Genomic DNA, 17,359 nt, shown 5'->3' with positions numbered 1-17,359 from the left:
TGCCACACACAAGCTCAGGAATCTTTTCCTTCTTGCTACAAGTTGTCAAACTGTCAGTAGGTAACACAATCAAATCACCTTTCTGCTCTCCTTGTGCCCTGGCTAAGATATCACCCTGATCAGACACAGTTGCCGCACCCTTTTCCAGCCACACATTAGCACTAGGCAAAATACAAGCACCAGAATTGTCTGGTCTCTGGGATTTTGTAGGACACTAAGGGTATGTCTACACTACGAAATTAGTTCGAATTTATAGAAGCCGGTTTTATTGAAATCGGTTGTATACAGCCGATTGTGCGTGTCCACACAATAAAATGCTCTAGGTGCTCTAGTCGGCGGACCGCGTCCACAGTACGAGGCTAGCGTCGACTTCCGGAGCATTGCACTATGGGTAGCTATCCCACAGCTATCCCACAGTTCCCGCAGTCTCTGCCGCCCCTTGGAATTCTGGGTTGAGATCCCAATGCCCGGATGATGCAAAACAGTGTCGCGGGCGGTTCTGGGTACATGTCGTCAGGCCCCTCCCTCCCCCGTCACAGCAACGGCAGACAATAGATTCGCGCCTTTTACCTGGGTTACCTGTGCAGACAACATACCACGGCAAGCATGGAGCCCGCTCAGCTCAGCTGAGCTCACCGTCACCATATGTCCTCTGGGTGCCGGCAGACATGGGACTGCATTGCTACACAGCAGCAGCTGCTAACTGCCTTTTGGCGGTAGACGGTGCAGTAGACTGGTAGCCTTCATCGGCGATCTGGGTGCTGGCAGCCGTGGGGCTTGCCTTTTGGCAGTAGATGGTGTATTATGACTGTTAGCCGGCCTATTACAAGTCGGGTCATCGCACGTTAGCAGAGTCTTCCCTGAGCAGCAGCTCGTGCAATAGGCCTGAAGACCATCGTCATACACCGCCCCGTATTTGCTGCCAAGCACCCAGAAAGATGCCGAGGGCTATCAGTCACGCTGCACCGTCGTCTTAAGATGTAAAAAATAGATTTTCTCTGTATTCATTTGCTTCCCCCTCCCTCCGTCAAATCAACGGCCTGCTAAACCCAGGGTTTTCAGTTTAATCTTTGGGGGGGACCAGTCTGTGACAGTTGTTTGTGTCTCTCCCTGATGCACAGCCACCGTTCTTGATTTTAATTCCCTGTGCCTGTACGCCATGTCGTCACTCGGCCCCCCTCCCTCCTTCCCCTAGGCCGTCAGATACTACGTTTGCGCCACAGCTCGAGCCGAGAAGCGGTTCGCGCCTTTTCTTTGAATTCTGGGTTGAGATCCCAATGCCCGGATGATGCAAAACAGTGTCGCGGGCGGTTCTGGGTACATGTCGTCAGGCCCCTCCCCCCTCGTCACAGCAACGGCAGACAATAGATTCGCGCCTTTTTACCTGGGTTACCTGTGCAGACAACATACCACGGCAAGCATGGAGCCCGCTCAGCTCAGCTGAGCTCACCGTCACCATATGTCCTCTGGGTGCCGGCAGACGTGGGACTGCATTGCTACACAGCAGCAGCTGCTAACTGCCTTTTGGCGGTAGACGGTGTAGCATGAGTGATAGCCGTGGGGCTGGCAGCCGTAGGGCTGCATTGCACCAGCCCCTTGCAGGCGATGGTATATTATGATTGGTACCCGTTGTCGTCATACTGGTATGGCTGTCAATCATAGACTCATAGACTTTAAGGTCAGAGGGGACCATTATGATCATCTAGTCTGACCCCCTGCATGCTGCAGGCCATAAAACCGTCCCTACCCCTTCCCTGGACTCTGCTGTTGAAGCCACCTGGGCAGACATGCTACTGTTTTCATGATGACGGTTACCAGTCATAATATACTATTTTCTGCCAATTGCCCAGTATTGTCTGCTAAGCACCCAGAAGAGGCCGAGGGCGATGCTGGGTGCTGGCGGACGTGGGGCTGCATTGCTACACAGCAGCAGCCCCTTGCCTTTTGGCAGATGATGGTATATTATGATTGGTACCCATCGTCATCGTACTGGTATGGCTGTCACTCATGCTGCAGCGTCGGCTGCCACCTTAAGATGTAAAAAATAGATTTGTTCTGTATTCATTTGCTTCCCCTTCCTCCGTGAAATCAACGGCCTGCTAAGCCCAGGGTTTCCAGTTTAATCTTTGGGGGGACCATTCTGTGTGACAGTTGTTTGTGTTTCTCCCTGTTCCTGTACCTGTACGCCATGTCGTCACTCGGCCCTCCCTCCCTCCCTCCCTCCCTCCCTCCCTCTCCTGGTCCATCAGATACTACTTTCGCGCCTTTTTTCTGACCAGGCGCCATAGCTAGCACTGGGATCATGGAGCCCGCTCAGATCACCGCGGCAATTATGAGCACTATGAACACCACGCGCATTGTCCTGGAGTATATGCAGAGCCAGAACATGCCAAGGCGAAACCCGGACCAGGCGAGGAGGCGATTGCAGCGCGGCGACGAGAGTGATGAGGAAATTGACATGGAAATAGACCTCTCACAAGGCACAGGCCCCAGCAATGTGGAAATCATGGTGTCACTGGGGCAGGTTGATACCGTGGAACGCCGATTCTGGGCCCGGGAAACAAGCACAGACTGGTGGGATCGCATCGTGCTGCAGGTATGGGACGATTCCCAGTGGCTGCGAAACTTTCGCATGCATAAGGCCACTTTCATGGAACTTTGTGACTTGCTTTCCCCTGCCCTGAAACGCCAGGATACCAAGATGAGAGCAGCCCTCACAGTTGAGAAGCGAGTGGCGATAGCCCTGTGGAAGCTTGCAACGCCAGACAGCTACCGGTCAGTCAGGAATCAATTTGGAGTGGGCAAATCTACGGTGGGGGCTGCTGTGATCCAATTTGCCAGGGCAATGAAAGACCTGGTGATAGCAAGGGTAGTGACTCTGGGCAACGTGCAGTCAATAGTGGATGGTTTTGCTGAAATGGGATTCCCAAACTGTGGCGGGGCCATAGACAGAACCCATATCCCTATCTTGTCACCGGAGCACCAAGCCACCGACTACGTAAACCGCAAGGGGTACTTTTCAATGCTGCTGCAAGCCCTGGTGGATCACAAGGGACGTTTCACCAACATCAACGTGGGATGGCCGGGAAAGGTACATGATGCTCGCGTCTTCAGGAACTCTGCTCTGTTTCGAAAGCTGGAGGAAGGGACTTTCTTCCCGGACCAGAAAGTGACCATTGGGGATGTTGAAATGCCTATCGTGATCCTTGGGGACCCAGCCTACCCCTTAATGCCATGGCTCATGAAGCCGTACACAGGCAGCCTGGACAGGAGTCAGGACCTGTTCAACTACAGGCTGAGCAAGTGCCGAATGGTGGTGGAATGTGCATTTGGACGTTTAAAAGCGCGCTGGCGCAGCTTACTGACTCGCTCAGACCTCAGCGAAAAGAATATCCCCATTGTTATTGCTGCTTGCTGTGCGCTCCACAATATCTGTGAGAGTAAGGGGGAGACCTTTATGGCGGGGTGGGAGGTTGAGGCAACTCGCCTGGCCGCTGATTACGCGCAGCCAGACACCAGGGCGGTTAGAGGAGCACAGCAGGGCGCGGTGCGCATCAGAGAAGCTTTGAAAACGAGTTTTGTGACTGGCCAGGCTACTGTGTGAAACTTCTGTTTGTTTCTCCTTGATGAACCCTCCAACCCCCCCCCCCCCCGACCCGGTTCACTCTACTTCCCTGTAAACCAACCACCCCACCCCACCCTCCCCTCCCCTCCTGCTTGCAGAGGCAATAAAGTCATTGTTTTTTCACATTCATGCATTCTTTATTAGTTCCTTACAGAGGTAGGGGGATAATTGCCAAGGTAGCCTGGGATGGGTGGGGGAGGAGGGATGGAAAAGGACACACTGCATTTTAAAACTTTAACTCTTATTGAAGGCCAGCCTTCTGATGCTTGGGCGATCATCTGGGGTGGAGTGACTGGGTGGACGGAGGCCCCCCCACCGTGTTCTTGGGCGTCTTGGTGAGGAGGCTATGGAACTTGGGGAGGAGGGCTGTTGGTTACACAGGGGCTGTAGCGGCGGTCTCTGCTCCTGCTGCCTTTCCTGCAACTCAACCATACGCTCGACCATATCACTTTGATGCTCCAGCAGACGGAGCATTGCCTCTTGCCGTCTGTCTGCAAGCTGACGCCACCTATCGTCTTCAGCCCGCCACTTGCTCTGTTCTTCCCGCGATTCAGCCCGCCACGTCTCCTCTCGTTCATATTGGGCTTTTCTCATCTCCGACATTGACTGCCTCCACGCATTCTGCTGTGCTCTATCAGCCTGGGCGGACATCTGCAGCTCCGTGAACATCTCGTCCCTCGTCTTACGTTTTCTCTTTCTAATGTTCACGAGCCTCTGCGAAGGAGAAACATTTGCAGCTGGTGGAGGAGAAGGGAGAGGTGGTTAAAAAAGACACATTTTAGGGAACAATGGGTACACTCTTTCATTACAAGGTCGCATATTTCGGCTTGCAGGCAGCCATCGTAGGCCACAGTGTTTTGGCTTTTTTAACCTTCTTAACATGCGGGAAAGGTTGCAAACAGCAGCGCATTTCCCATATCAAGGATGAATTGGGTTGTCCATTTAAAATGGGGTTTCAATGTAAAAGGAGGGGGCTGCGGTTTCCCGGTTAACATGCTGCACAAACACAAGTAAACCCCCCCCCCCCCACACACACACGATTCTCTGGGATGATCACTTCACCCCTCCCCCCCACCGCGTGGTTAACAGCGGGGAACATTTCTGGTCAGAAGAGCAGGAACGGGCGCCTCTGAATGTCCCCCTTAATAAAATCACCCCATTTCAACCAGGAGAGCTTTCTGGAGATGTCCCTGGAGGATTTCCGCTCCATCCCCATACACGTTAACAGACTTGCTTGCTTTTTTTTTGTAATGTTTACAAATATTTACAAAGTTACACTCACCAGAGGTCCCCTGTGTGCCCTGAGGGTCTTGGGTGAGTTCGGGGGTTACTGGTTCCAGGTCCAGGGTCACAAACATATCCTGGCTGTTGGGGAAACCGGTTTCTCCGCTTCCTTGCTGCTGTGAGCTACCTACAGTACCTCCATCGTCACCTTCTCCTTCCCCGAACCGTCTTCCCTGTGTGTTTCTCCAGTGAGAGAGTCATAGCACACGGTTGGGGTAGTGGTGGCTGCACCGCCTAGGATCGCATGCAGCTCCGCGTAGTAGCGGCAAGTTTGCGGCTCTGCCCCGGACCTTCCATTTGCTTCTCTGGCTTTGTGGTAGGCTTGCCGTAGCTCCTTAATTTTCACGCGGCACTGCTGTGTGTCCCTGTTATGGCCTCGGTCCTTCATGGCCTTGGAGATCTTTTCTAATACTTTTCCATTTCTTTTACTGCTACGGAGTTCAGATATCACTGCTTCATCTCCCCATATGGCGAGCAGATCTCGTACCTCCCGTTCGGTCCATGCTGGAGCTCTTTTGCGATCCTGGGAGGACTCCATGACGGTTACCTGTGCTGATGAGCTCTGCGTGGTCACCTGTGCTCTCCACGCTGGGTAAACAGGAAATGAAATTCAAACCTTCGCGGGTGTTTTCCTGTCTACCTGATCAGTGCATCTGAGTTGAGAGTGCTGTCCAGAGCGGTCACAATGAAGCACTGTGGGATAGCTCCCGGAGGCCAATAACATCAAATTCCGTCCACACTACCCCAATTCCGACCCGCAAAGGCCGGTTTTATCGCTAATCCCCTCGTCGGAGGTGGTGTAAAGAAACCGGTTTAAAGGGCCCTTTAAGTCGAAAGAAAGGGCCTCGTTGTGTGGACGTGTCCAGGCTTAATTCGGTTTAACGCTGCTAAAGTCGACCTAAACCCGTAGTGTAGACCAGGCCTAACTGGATGCAACCTAGGGCATGGCTACACTTGCAGATGTAGAGCGCTTTGGGCTTGTGGGAAGGGAGCGGGGGGTGCAGGACATTCTGGGTCCTGTCCCAATGCCCCGTGATGCATTGCTTTGCATCCCAGCAATCCCTGTGCTTCCGTCCACATTTGGCGCCATCTTTCAACGTTTTTTGTGCTGCGCGCTCTGTCTTCCCTTTCAGTCTGCGGGAATGGAGTCCGAAGTGCTGAGGAGTATGCGGACGAGTCTCGCCAGCACGTCACGTTTGGCTGTCGAGTTACTTCTTAACATCCCAACTGACAGTGAGAACTCCGACGATGATATCGACTCGAGTAACGTGTACGACATGAGATTGCTTGTGGCATTCACGGACATGCTCAGCACCGTGGAACGCTGCTTTTGGGCTTGTGAAACAAGCACCGAGTGGTGGGATCACATCGTCATGCAAGTCTGGGATGACGAGCAGCGGCTGCAGAACTTTCGGATGAGAAAAGCCACTTTCATGGGACTGTGTGAGGAGCTCGCCCCCACCCTGCGGCGCAAGGACACGAGATTGAGAGCTGCCCTGTCGGTGGAGAAGTGGGTGGCTATTGCAATCTGGAAGCTGGCAACTCCAGACAGCTACTGATTGGTCGTGAACCAGTTTGGAGTGTGAAAGTCGACTGTTGGAATCGTGTTGATGCAAGTTTGCAGGGTCATTAATCGCATCCTACTCAGAAGAACCGTGACTCTGGGTAACGTGCATGACATTGTGGATGGCTTTGCACAAATGGGTTTCCCTAACTGCGGAGGGGCGATAGATGGGACGCACATTCCTATTCTGGCACCACCCCACATAGCCTCCGAGTACGTTAATCGGAAGGGGTATTTCTCTATGGTTCTCCAGGCGCTTGTGGATCACTGTGGGCGTTTCATTGACATTAACAGAGGCTGGTCCGGAAAGGTGCATGATGCACGCATCTTTTGGAACACCGGCTTGTTCAGGAAGCTGCAGGTCGGGACTTTTTCCCCAGACCAGAAGATCACCGTAGGGGAAGTTGAAATGCTCATTGTGATCCTTGGAGATCCCGCTTACCCGTTAATGCCATGGGTCATGAAACCCTACACAGGGAGCCTTGACAGCAGCAAGGAATGGTTCAACAACAGGCTGAGCCGGTGCAGAATGACTGTGGAGTGCGCTTTTGGCCGTTTAAAGGGCTGCTGGTGCTCTCTGTATGGGAAGCTGGACTTGGCCGACGACAACATCCCCACGGTTATATCCGCATGCTGTACAGTCCATAACATTTGTGAAAGGAAGGGTGAAAGATTCACTCAGGCATGGAACTCGGAGGTTCAACACCTGGAGGCTGAATTTGCACAGCCAGAGAGCAGGGCTATAAGAGGGGCCCAGCATGGGGCTGCAAGGATTAAGGATGCCTTGAGGGAGCAATTTGAGGCTGAAAGCCACCAGTAATGTCTGGTGCCCTCCACGGGAGTGAAGTGCAGTGGTTCCAATGTTAGTAGGAATCTGTGTCTGCTACGTATGATGCACTGACTTGCAGTGCCTGCTGCTTTCCTGGGTACGGTATCTTTTACTTTATGCAATAATAAAGAATGTTTTCAAAGCCAAAAAATCCATTTATTGAAAAGAAACACAACTCCTTGGGAAACAGAAAGGGCAAGGGGGTGAGGTGGGGAACGGGACAATCACAGATTTGCATATGTCCTGTTATCATACTCAGCCTTCCTGTCTGGAGTGCTGTGCAATGAGTGCTGCACTTCAGGCTGGCTGTACTGCATGGTGATGGGGGTTGTGTGCAGTGGGTAAGGGTGGTAGTTTGCAGGGCTGGGTGGTGAAGCTACAGGTGTTGGAGGCAGCTGGTGGCGATAAGAACCTGGATGTTGGGGAAAGTGGGTTGGAGGTGACATGGGGGCAGAAGGGAAAGAGTTTTGGGACAAGGGCTGCAAGGGGGGGCAGGTGCGGTAGTGCTCCACCTGCATGGCTACGAGTGCCTGGAGAGAGTCCACTTGGCGCTCCATGATGCTTATCAGCCGCTCTGTGCTTTGCTGCCGGAGCTCTGCGCTTTTATGCCGGCGCTCCTCATTCCACTGTCGGATCCTCCTTTCACTCTTCTCCACTCCTGCGCTTTTAGATTCTCGTTAAGTGACTGCTGCATTACTTCATGCAGCATGTCGTCTTTGCTTCTACGTGGCCTCTTCCTGATTCTCTCGGCCGGTGATAAGACAAACGGCTGAGATCTCAAGGTTGCATCTGTAAAGGCAAAATGCAACACTTAACAGAGGCAGCATTGTTCACACCAGACAGAGCAATGATTCCCCCTCACTTAAGGAGGGCAAGGACAGTCTACACAATAGCATAATTTGCCCGTCCCAAAGCGAGCGCACATCACCCACGGGAGGTCCAAAATGGTGAGTAAGCACAGGGGCAAAAGGGACTGATTGTTTCAGGGCTGCACTGTCCTCTGGGTTTCTGTGCCTTGGGGAGAGCCAACAGCTGCAGGGGCCCCTATACTGAACACTGGCCCCACATTTTCCACAGGAGTTAGTCATGGACGATGTCTCACTGCTGAGGGTGACCTGGGAAGCAAGGGAGGGTCTTCTACTGCAATGCGGCTTCTGCCCTGGCCCATATGCAGCTTGCCTGTGTGCAGCAATGGTTCCCCCGCCCGTCACGGCACAGTGGCGCGGACACGTTAGCCTGACTGGGACAAGGACCACAATGGCTCTCCTGAGAAACCTGCGCAAGCGCATTGCTCACATTCTGGATAAGACCTTTGAAGAGATCACTAAGGCCGATTACCGTGATGTGAGAGAGCACATCAACGCCCTATTCCACATCTAGGCATGCATGCAGCCCTAACCCTCCTCACCCCAAGAGCCCACACTGAATAACTTCCTTCCCCCAAAAAAGCTGCTTACTTTGAACCTCCTCAGGTGTTTGACCTTCCCCAAGCACCGGCCGCCGCAACTAGCTACCTTCCTCCTGGCTTGAGAACAGCTCCTGGCTGCATGCATCTAGGGTGTCTCCTTCCTCCTCAGCACCCTCGCTCCCGCTTTCCTCCTGCCTTGTTGAACTAGGCTCTGAAGTGTCCATGGTGGTGCTCGGAGTGGAGGTGGAGTCGCCCCCAAGTATCGTGTCCAGCTCTTTGTAGAAATGGCAGGTCGTGGGGGTAGCACAGGAGTGGCGGTTTGCCTTGTGGGCTTTGCGGTAAGTATTCCACAGCTCCTTCACTTTAACCCTGCACTGCAGTGCGTCCCGGTCATGGCCTCTTTCTATCATGTCCCTTGACATCTGCCTGAAGGTATCCTAATTCCTACAGCTGGAGCACAGCTGGGACTGGACAGCTTCCTCCTCCCAAACACTGATGAGGTCCAGCTCCATTGCTCCATACTGGGGATCTCCTGGCGCATGGAGGCATGGTCACCTGGAAAGATTCGCTGAGAGCACTCCACACCTGGATGAGCAAACAGGAAGGGGATTTTCAAAATTCCCAGAGAATGTAAAGGGCGGGTCTGATGGTTGGTCACCTGAGGGCAGGGCAGTAGAGTTTAAAGTGATGACCAGAGTGGCTAGAACAGGCATTGTGGGACACTTCTGGAGGCCGATCAGAGCGCATTAACAGACCGGGGTGTCCACACTGGTGCCGCGGCGCTCCAGCGGGGGCACATCAAACATTATTCCACTCGCCGAGGTGGAGAACTAGGAGCGCTCTAGCCACGGAGTCAGAGCGCTCTACATGCCTTGCCAATGTGAATGCTTCGTGAGTTAGAGCGCACTGGGCTGCTTTAATGCGCTCTAACTTGTAAGTGTAGCCAAGAACTGAGACAACTGCATTACCCTCAACCATCACAGGCAGAAAGACACCTTCTGTCTGCTCACCAGACAAAGAACTGGAGACAGCTTCTCCTTTACCAGACCCACAGCTTGGGATCTCATTGCCCTCGTCCCAGCACACAGGGCTGTTCACAGACAAATACAGGGAGAGTGGGGCAGCTTCCATACTAGGCACATTGCCACTCCCGACAGATACACTCCTGCTCTTCTCACTACACTGAGCTACTGCCAGCAAATCACAGTTACCCTTTTCAGGTTCACTTTTACAAGCTGTATTTGCCAATAATCCATCACCCATCAAAAATCTACCCTTTCCTTCCTCAGTCAGGGCTTCAACCTGACCATCCACTTTAATCTGCTCCTGAGAAACATTGTCCTGACCAATGACATTTTCTGCTCTTGATCTAATTCGAGATTCACTTCTGAGACACTAGACAGACATTCAGAAACTTCATTCACAGATTAACTGCTTTTTCGCACAGACAAAGAGTTATTTCTCACCAGGTTAGAGTCCCCCTCCTCCTGGTCATAGCATAATGGGTTCAACACAGAAAACTGCTCAGAGTCATACAGCATAGCAACATTGTTATAAACCGGATTTTCAAGAGGATACAGTTTGTGCTGTTCTTCCATTGCTGTTTTGACTTGGAGCTGAAGTCTGGCAGTTTCTTGTCACTTCTGGCGAACCCACTCCTCAGCAGCCAGCCGCTCCATATGCCCCCTACGAGCCCTTCCCTCTCCTCAGCAGCCAGCCGTTCCATACGCCCCCTACGAGCCCTTCCCTCTCCTCAGCACCCAGCCGCTCCATATGCCCCCTACGAGCCCTTCCCTCTCCTCAGCAGCCAGCCGCTCCATACGCCCCTACGAGCCCTTCCCTCTCCTCAGCACCCAGCCGCTCCATATGCCCCCTACGAGCCCTTCCCTCTCCTCAGCAGCCAGTCGCTCCATACGCCCCCTACGAGCCCTTCCCTCTCCTCAGCAGCCAGCCGCTCCATATGCCCCCTACGAGCCCTTCCCTCTCCTCAGCAGCCAGCTGCTCCATACGCCCCTACGAGCCCTTCCCTCTCCTCAGCAGCCAGCCGCTCCATACGCCCCTACGAGCCCTTCCCTCTCCTCAGCAGCCAGCCGCTCCATACGCCCCTACGAGCCCTTCCCTCTCCTCAGCAGCCAGCCGCTCCATACGCCCTCTACGAGCCCTTCCCTCTCCTCGGCAGCCAGCCGCTCCATACGCCCCCTACGAGCCCTTCCCTCTCCTCAGCAGCCAGCCGCTCCATACGCCCCTATGAGCCCTTCCCTCTCTTCAGCAGCCAGCCGCTCCATACGCCCCTACGAGCCCTTCCCTCTCCTCAGCAGCCAGCCGCTCCGTACGCCCCCTACGAGCCCTTCCCTCTCCTCAGCAGCCAGCCGCTCCATACGCCCCTACGAGCCCTTCCCTCTCCTCAGCAGACAGCCGCTCCATACGCCCCCTACGAGCCCTTCCCTCTCCTCAGCAGCCATCCCCTCCATATGCCCCTACGAGCCCTTCCCTCTCCTCAGCAGCCAGCCGCTCCATACGCCCCTACGAGCCCTTCCCTCTCCTCGGCAGCCAGCCGTTCCATACGCCCCTACGAGCCCTTCCCTCTCCTCAGCAGCCAGCCGCTCCATACGCCCCTACGAGCCCTTCCCTCTCCTCGGCAGCCAGCCCTTCCATACGCCCCTACGAGCCCTTCCCTCTCCTCAGCAGCCGGCCGCTCCATACGCCCCCTACGAGCCCTTCCCTCTCCTCAGCAGCCAGCCGCTCCATACGCCCCTACGAGCCCTTCCCTCTCCTCAGCAGCCAGCCGCTCCATACGCCCCTACGAGCCCTTCCCTCTCCTCAGCAGCCAGCCGTTCCATACGCCCCCTACGAGCCCTTCCCTCTCCTCAGCATCCAGCCGTTCCATACGCCCCTACGAGCCCTTCCCTCTCCTCAGCAGCCAGCCGTTCCATACGCCCCTACGAGCCCTTCCCTCTCCTCAGCAGCCAGCCGCTCCATACGCCCCTACGAGCCCTTCCCTCTCCTCAGCAGCCAGCCGCTCCATACGCCCCTACGAGCCCTTCCCTCTCCTCAGCAGCCAGCCGTTCCATACACCCCTACGAGCCCTTCCCTCTCCTCAGCAGCCAGCCGCTCCATACGCCCCCTACGAGCCATTCCCTCTCCTCAGCAGCCAGCCGTTCCATACACCCCTACGAGCCCTTCCCTCTCCTCAGCCGCCAGCCGTTCCATACGCCCCTACGAGCCCTTTCCTCTCTCTCCTCAGCCTCCTTCTCCAGCTGGGCCAAGGCTTGCTTCTCTCTCATTCGAATTTCTCCCACTTTGGTTCATGTTCAGATTGCAGCTTGATTTCTTCTGCTGATGCTTCTCGGCTCCTGGTCACTGATCTTTAACCAACAAAACTCTCAATCCCAAATTGAGATTTGGATAGCGCGGGGTTGTGATCCAAAGCTTAATTGACCGGGTTCTGTGGATCCCAGCATGACTACGCCACTGTAACGATGCTGCCTCTGGCGAGACACAACTGACAGAACCAATTCCGGAGAAATTGCTTAGAGCAGGGCAGTTACAGCCCCAAGCTGGTGGTTCTCCACCTCTGAGGCACCAAACCAGCCAGCCAGAGAGGACCTTGATCTCACCCCACTGCCTAACCAGAAGTCATACAAGCAATTCCCTCAGACACTCCAGTTTCCCAGTATCACCACCAGTGCCACTTGTTGTGGAGACGAATGGTTATGAAAGCCAATACCCGAGTAAAAGGAAAAAAGTTCTCCTGATCCCAAAGGACCAAGCCCCAGACCCAGGTCAATATACAAGTCAGATCTTACCCACACATCACGCTGTTGCCAATCCCTTAGAATCTAAAATCTAAAGGTTTATTTATAGAAAGAAATATAGATGAGAGCTAAAATGGTTAAATGGAACCAATTTATACAGTAAGGGGAAAGTTCTTGATTCAGGCTTGTAGCAGTAATGGAATAAACTGCATGCTCAAATCAGCTGGAACATCCCCAGCTGGGATGGGTCATTCAGTCCTTTGTTCAGAGCTTCAGTTTGTAGCAAGGTTCCTCCAGAAGTAAGAAGCAGGACTGAAGACAAAATGGAGGCATTTCCAGGGCCTTTTATATCTTCTGCCATGTGGCTTTTGCTTCCTTAGTCTCAAATATAAGCTGCCCAGCACATGGCATGGAAAAACCTTAGAGTTCTGTCCATAGGCAGGTCCCTGCATGCCTTGCTGAGTCACAAGGTGTATCTGCCTTCTCTCAATGGGTCTATTGTATAGCTGATGGTCCCTAATGGGGCCAAGCAGGCTAGGCAGAGCTGATGCCAAATTGTCAAGCTTAGCACAAGTTTGAACTACAGACAGTATAGAGCCAATACTTATAACTCTAAATACAAAAATGATACATGCATACAGACAGCATAAACATAACCAGCAAACCATAACCTTGTCTTAGACACCTTATTTGACCCCCTTTATACAAGATTTGGTGCCACTACAGGCTTTGGTTGCAACAATGGTCTTTACAGTCACAGTTTGTGTCAATAATGTCACACTACTCCAGAGATTCCCCTGTCCCCCCCCCGGCCTTGCTCTGGCTCCCCACACCCCGTGTACGTCCCCGGGGAGCGGGTGAACCTCAGGTGCTCGGCTCCCCAGGGTGAGGGGGTGGCCAGGTACAGATTCTACAGGCAGCGAGGTGGGCTGATTGCTGATGGGGTCTCTGAGCCAACGGGGGGTGCCTGGCTGGAGCTCAGGACTGAGACGGGGATGGCCGGGCTGTATGTCTGCATACCAGACACTGGGCGCCGGGCGAGAGATGCCATCTGGGGAGAGCAGGCCCATTGCCATGTCCATGACAGGTGAGCTTGGTCTGGTCTCTGACACCCCTCCCCCTGCACTGCCACACCCTCACTGCCTGCACCGCTGTGCCCTGTCCCCCTTCACCCCCCCCGCACCCTGTCACCCTGCCCCTTGTACCCCATCCACCTGCATCCCTGAACCCTGTACCCCATCATTCCTGCACCCCATCCCCCTACCCCTTTCATCCCATCCCCAGGTGCCCCTGAACCCAGTCTCCCTGCACTCCATGCCCCTGCACACCACACCCTGGAGTGGCTGATGGGAACCATCCCTCATTAAGCCCCACACAGCCAGGTCTGGAGGGGAAGGTCACCCCATTGGGCTCCTGGGGGCTGGCCAGAGCTCAGCTGGAAGCCTGGTCCTGGTTCTGGGCGCTGGGAAATGCTGGATCCTGGCTGGAGCAGGGGCAGGAAAGGGCTGGGGGGTGCCCAGGGGCATGGAGTGAGGTCTGATGGTGCCTGCTTCCATTCAGGGAGCGGTTGCGCAGGGGCCGAGTGATGGAGGCCAAAGGAGGCAGGAGAACAAAGGGACAAGCCGGGCTGGGCTCGCTGGAGGCTGGTGATGGGGAGAAGGTTTCTGATCTGATGCCCTGGGCCAGCCTCTGGCCGGCGTGGGGGTGGGGACAAATACCCAACCATCCCCAGCTCCCCCCTGGGGAGCTTGGAGACCCTCGCTGGAAGGAGTCCGAGATTGAGGCATGTTTTCCATCCAGACCCTCCCGGGAAGCCCTCGGTGTCCTTGTCTCCGGACTATCCGGCCTACATGGCTGGAGACAGGGTGGAAATTTGCTGCTCAGCCCCCCCGGTGCCTCCCCGGTGCAGTACAGGCTCTACGAGAATGAGGAGCCACTAGGACCCTCACCGGGAGAAGCCATAACTTGGTGGACGGGTCTTGAAGCCAGTGGCACTGGAAATGCCACCCGGTCCTTCTGTGTCTATGTGCAGCTGATCCAGGGGAGGGAAGTTCTCCTATTCCAGCGACCCCGTCTCTGTCTCCGTGTTCCCAGTGCTGGCTGCCCCATCCCTGCAGTTCAGCCTGCCCCTCCCGCTCTACATGACGGGGGAGATGTTGACGGCCGAGTGTGTCGTCCCAGCTGGGCCCTACATCCCCCAGGCCCACTGGGTGCTGCGAGATGGGGAGCCACTTTGAGATCTGCCTGGGCCCTGGCTTGCCCTGAACGTCACCCCCAGCGACAGTGGGACCTACTGGTGTCGGTACAGTGCAGAGCTCCATGGGCGCCACCTCTGCTCACCCCCCAGTGAGCCAGTGACATTGAGCATGACAGTTACAGACACTGTCTGTTCTACATTGTAGACGGCTCTCCCCCGCCCCCTGCTGCCTTAGTGTCCATTATACCGTACAGCCGCCCCTTCCCTGTCTGCACCCTCTGCTGCCCCCTAGTGCCCATTATACAGTACAGCCGCCCCTTCCCCACCCCCACCCTCTGCTGCCCCTAGTGCCCATTATACAGTATAGCCGCCCCTTCCCCACCCCCACCCTCCGCTGCCCCCTAGTGCCCATTATACAGTACAGCCGCCCCTTCCCCACCCCCACCCTCTGCTGCCCCTAGTGCCCATTATACAGTACAGCCGCCCCTTCCCTGTCCTCACCCTCTGCTGCCCCCTAGTGCCCATTATACAGTATAGCTGCCCCTTCCCCAACCTATCTTCTAATAAACCTTCTGTTTTACTTGGTGGCTGAGAGTCATGGTGAATTGCAGGAAGTGGGGGGTGCAGGGCCCTGACTCCCGCACACTCCGTGACAACTGGTGGTAGAGGTGGGATGTGCTGCACCCCATGAATGGCGCTTCCTGCAGTAAGTGACTTGGGAGCAGTAAAACGAAGGGGGATTAACAAGGACCAGGCGTGCTGAAGGCTCAGAGAGGAGCGGTTTCGGGGGGTGGAGAAGCTTCGTTTAATCCCTGGGAGTATGTGACCAGACAGAAGGACTGTTGCAGTAACGGGGTCCCCTTGGGGACTGCGGCAAGCAGTTCCAGGGGTGAAGGAGTCTACGGCTTCACCCTGGGAGAGAGATGGTGACCTTGAGAAGGGCTGGCACAGTAGGGGTTCTTCCAGGAAACCGTGGAGAGCTGAGAGCACACAGGCCTGTGAGTCCACAACAACTTGGGAACCACAGGGAGATGTATAACCATCACCTTAAGAGGTGTGCAAGGAGAGGGGGCTTTGCAGAGGGAGGCTCACCAAAGAACAGCTGATTGCCCAGCTGGAGGAGGAGGATCGCTAAGAGGGGCTGATCCCTGTCCCTGAGGGAAGTAGCCTGGCAGATGCAGCGCCGGCACTGGTGTCTGTCCCAGTTGGGAGGGGTCAGACTGCTGCCGAGGGCACTCCAAGGTCCCTTCTACCTATGACTAGGGAGGGGCTAGAAGCAGCGAGGTGAACCCTGGGGGCACTGTGACCCCCACGCCAGCAGGGGATCCTCACAGCCAAGCTCCCCATCGCTGGAGCTGAGGTGGCTGGAATGGGAGCGGGAGATACAACTGAAAGAGCTGGAGGATCGGGAGAAACAGTGGCAGCATGAACTGGAGCTGGCAAAGTTGAGGCGCAGCGAGCGGTGAGTGAGGGGGGACCCAGGACTACATGGAACTCTGATAAGCACATCTTGTCCCAGTTTAAGGAAGGGGAGGACATAGATGAATTGCTGATTGCCTTTGAGAAGGCCTGTGAGCTGCACAGGGTTGACCCTGCACACAGGCTCTGGTTTCTCATCCCCTTACTGGACCTGAAAGCCGTAGGGATGTACAGCAGAATGGAAGGGGTGGAGGCAGGGGACTATGAACTGTTCAAAAAGGCCCTGTTATGCAAGTTTGGGTTGACTTCTGAGGCATACCGGAAACTGTTCCAGAGTCAGCATAAAACCCTGAGGACACATATCTGGAACTGAACCTCTGAATGGAGGGATATGTCCACAAGTGGGCAGATGGGGCCCAGACTAAGGAGGACATGGTTAAACTGGTTGTACTGGAGCACCTTTGTGAATATTGCCCATCTGACCTGAGAATATAGTTGGTGGACGAGAAGCCAGAGGACCGGCAGAGTGCTGGGCATCTGGACAACGAGTTTGTGGACACCGGTCAGGGGTTGGAACGGAGGAGTCCCAAAAGAATAAAAATGATGCTGAAAATTTTTATGAACCAGCACCCGCAGGATTGAGACAAGAATTTACCTCACCTGCTGTTTGCATACAGGGAAGTGCTCAAGGAGTCCACTGGGTTTTCACTTTTTGAACTGTTATACGGAAGAAGGATAAGGGGACCACTGGACCTGATGAGAGACGAATGGGAGGGGAAGGCCACTCCCGATAGAGAATCAGTGGTAGAGTATGTCTTGACCTTCCGAGAGAGACTTGCCTGGCTTGGCCAAGGAGAATCTGGCCAGAGCCCAGAGGAAGCAGAAGTCTGGTATGACTGCACGGAAGGGGCTCAGGCCTACACCACCGGGGACCAGGTGATGGTTCTCATCCCTGTGAGAAAAAACAAATTACAGGCTGCCTGAGAAGGTCCTTTCAAGGTTGTCAAGCAACTAAATGAGGTAAACTATGTGGTGGAGCTGTCGAACCGGGCACACCGCCGGGTGTACCATGTGAATATGATGAAGTCATATTATGACAGGGGGAATGTGGTGTTAGCTGTGTGTGGACATTGGGAGGAGCAGGGAGATGACCCTTTAGTAGATCTATTCCCTGAGACAGGAGCAGGCTCCTCCCTGGAATCAATTCCCCTCTCTGATTGGCTAAGCCCTGCCCAGCAAGCTGAAATCAGAGGGGTGCTGTGTTTGACCGATTGCTGT

The 17,359-nt window shown here is 54.7% G+C and overlaps 1 protein-coding gene across 1 annotated transcript; it reads right to left on the bottom strand.

Annotated features, from left to right (window-relative positions):
- Positions 1 to 3,813: 3,813 nt before the first annotated feature.
- On the bottom strand, positions 3,814 to 5,026 carry LOC128847142 (mediator of RNA polymerase II transcription subunit 15-like). The gene is made up of 2 exons (XM_054046493.1): positions 4,908 to 5,026; positions 3,814 to 4,362 (listed from the first exon to the last, which is right to left on the bottom strand). The coding sequence occupies exons 1-2, from the start codon at positions 4,981 to 4,983 to the stop codon at positions 3,860 to 3,862; spliced, it is 579 nt and encodes a 192-aa protein (XP_053902468.1). The 5' UTR covers positions 4,984 to 5,026; the 3' UTR covers positions 3,814 to 3,859.
- Between the last annotated feature and the right edge of the window lie 12,333 nt (positions 5,027 to 17,359).

The sequence above is a fragment of the Malaclemys terrapin genome, chromosome 12, assembly GCF_027887155.1.
Source record: "Malaclemys terrapin pileata isolate rMalTer1 chromosome 12, rMalTer1.hap1, whole genome shotgun sequence".
Lineage (NCBI taxonomy): Eukaryota > Metazoa > Chordata > Testudines > Emydidae > Malaclemys > Malaclemys terrapin.
The sequence above is the reverse complement of the archived record's forward strand: the minus strand, read 5'-3'. Positions and strand labels throughout refer to the sequence as shown.

What these genes read in the sequence shown, in the direction of transcription:
- LOC128847142 (XM_054046493.1), bottom strand. Translation starts at nt 4,983, where the DNA reads ATGTTTGTGACCCTGGACCTGGAACCAGTAACCCCCGAACTCACCCAA. An exon ending in GGGCACACAGGGGACCTCTG is followed by an intron (nt 4,363 to 4,907) that starts GTGAGTGTAACT and finishes CTCCTCCACCAG; the next exon opens with CTGCAAATGTTTCTCCTTCG.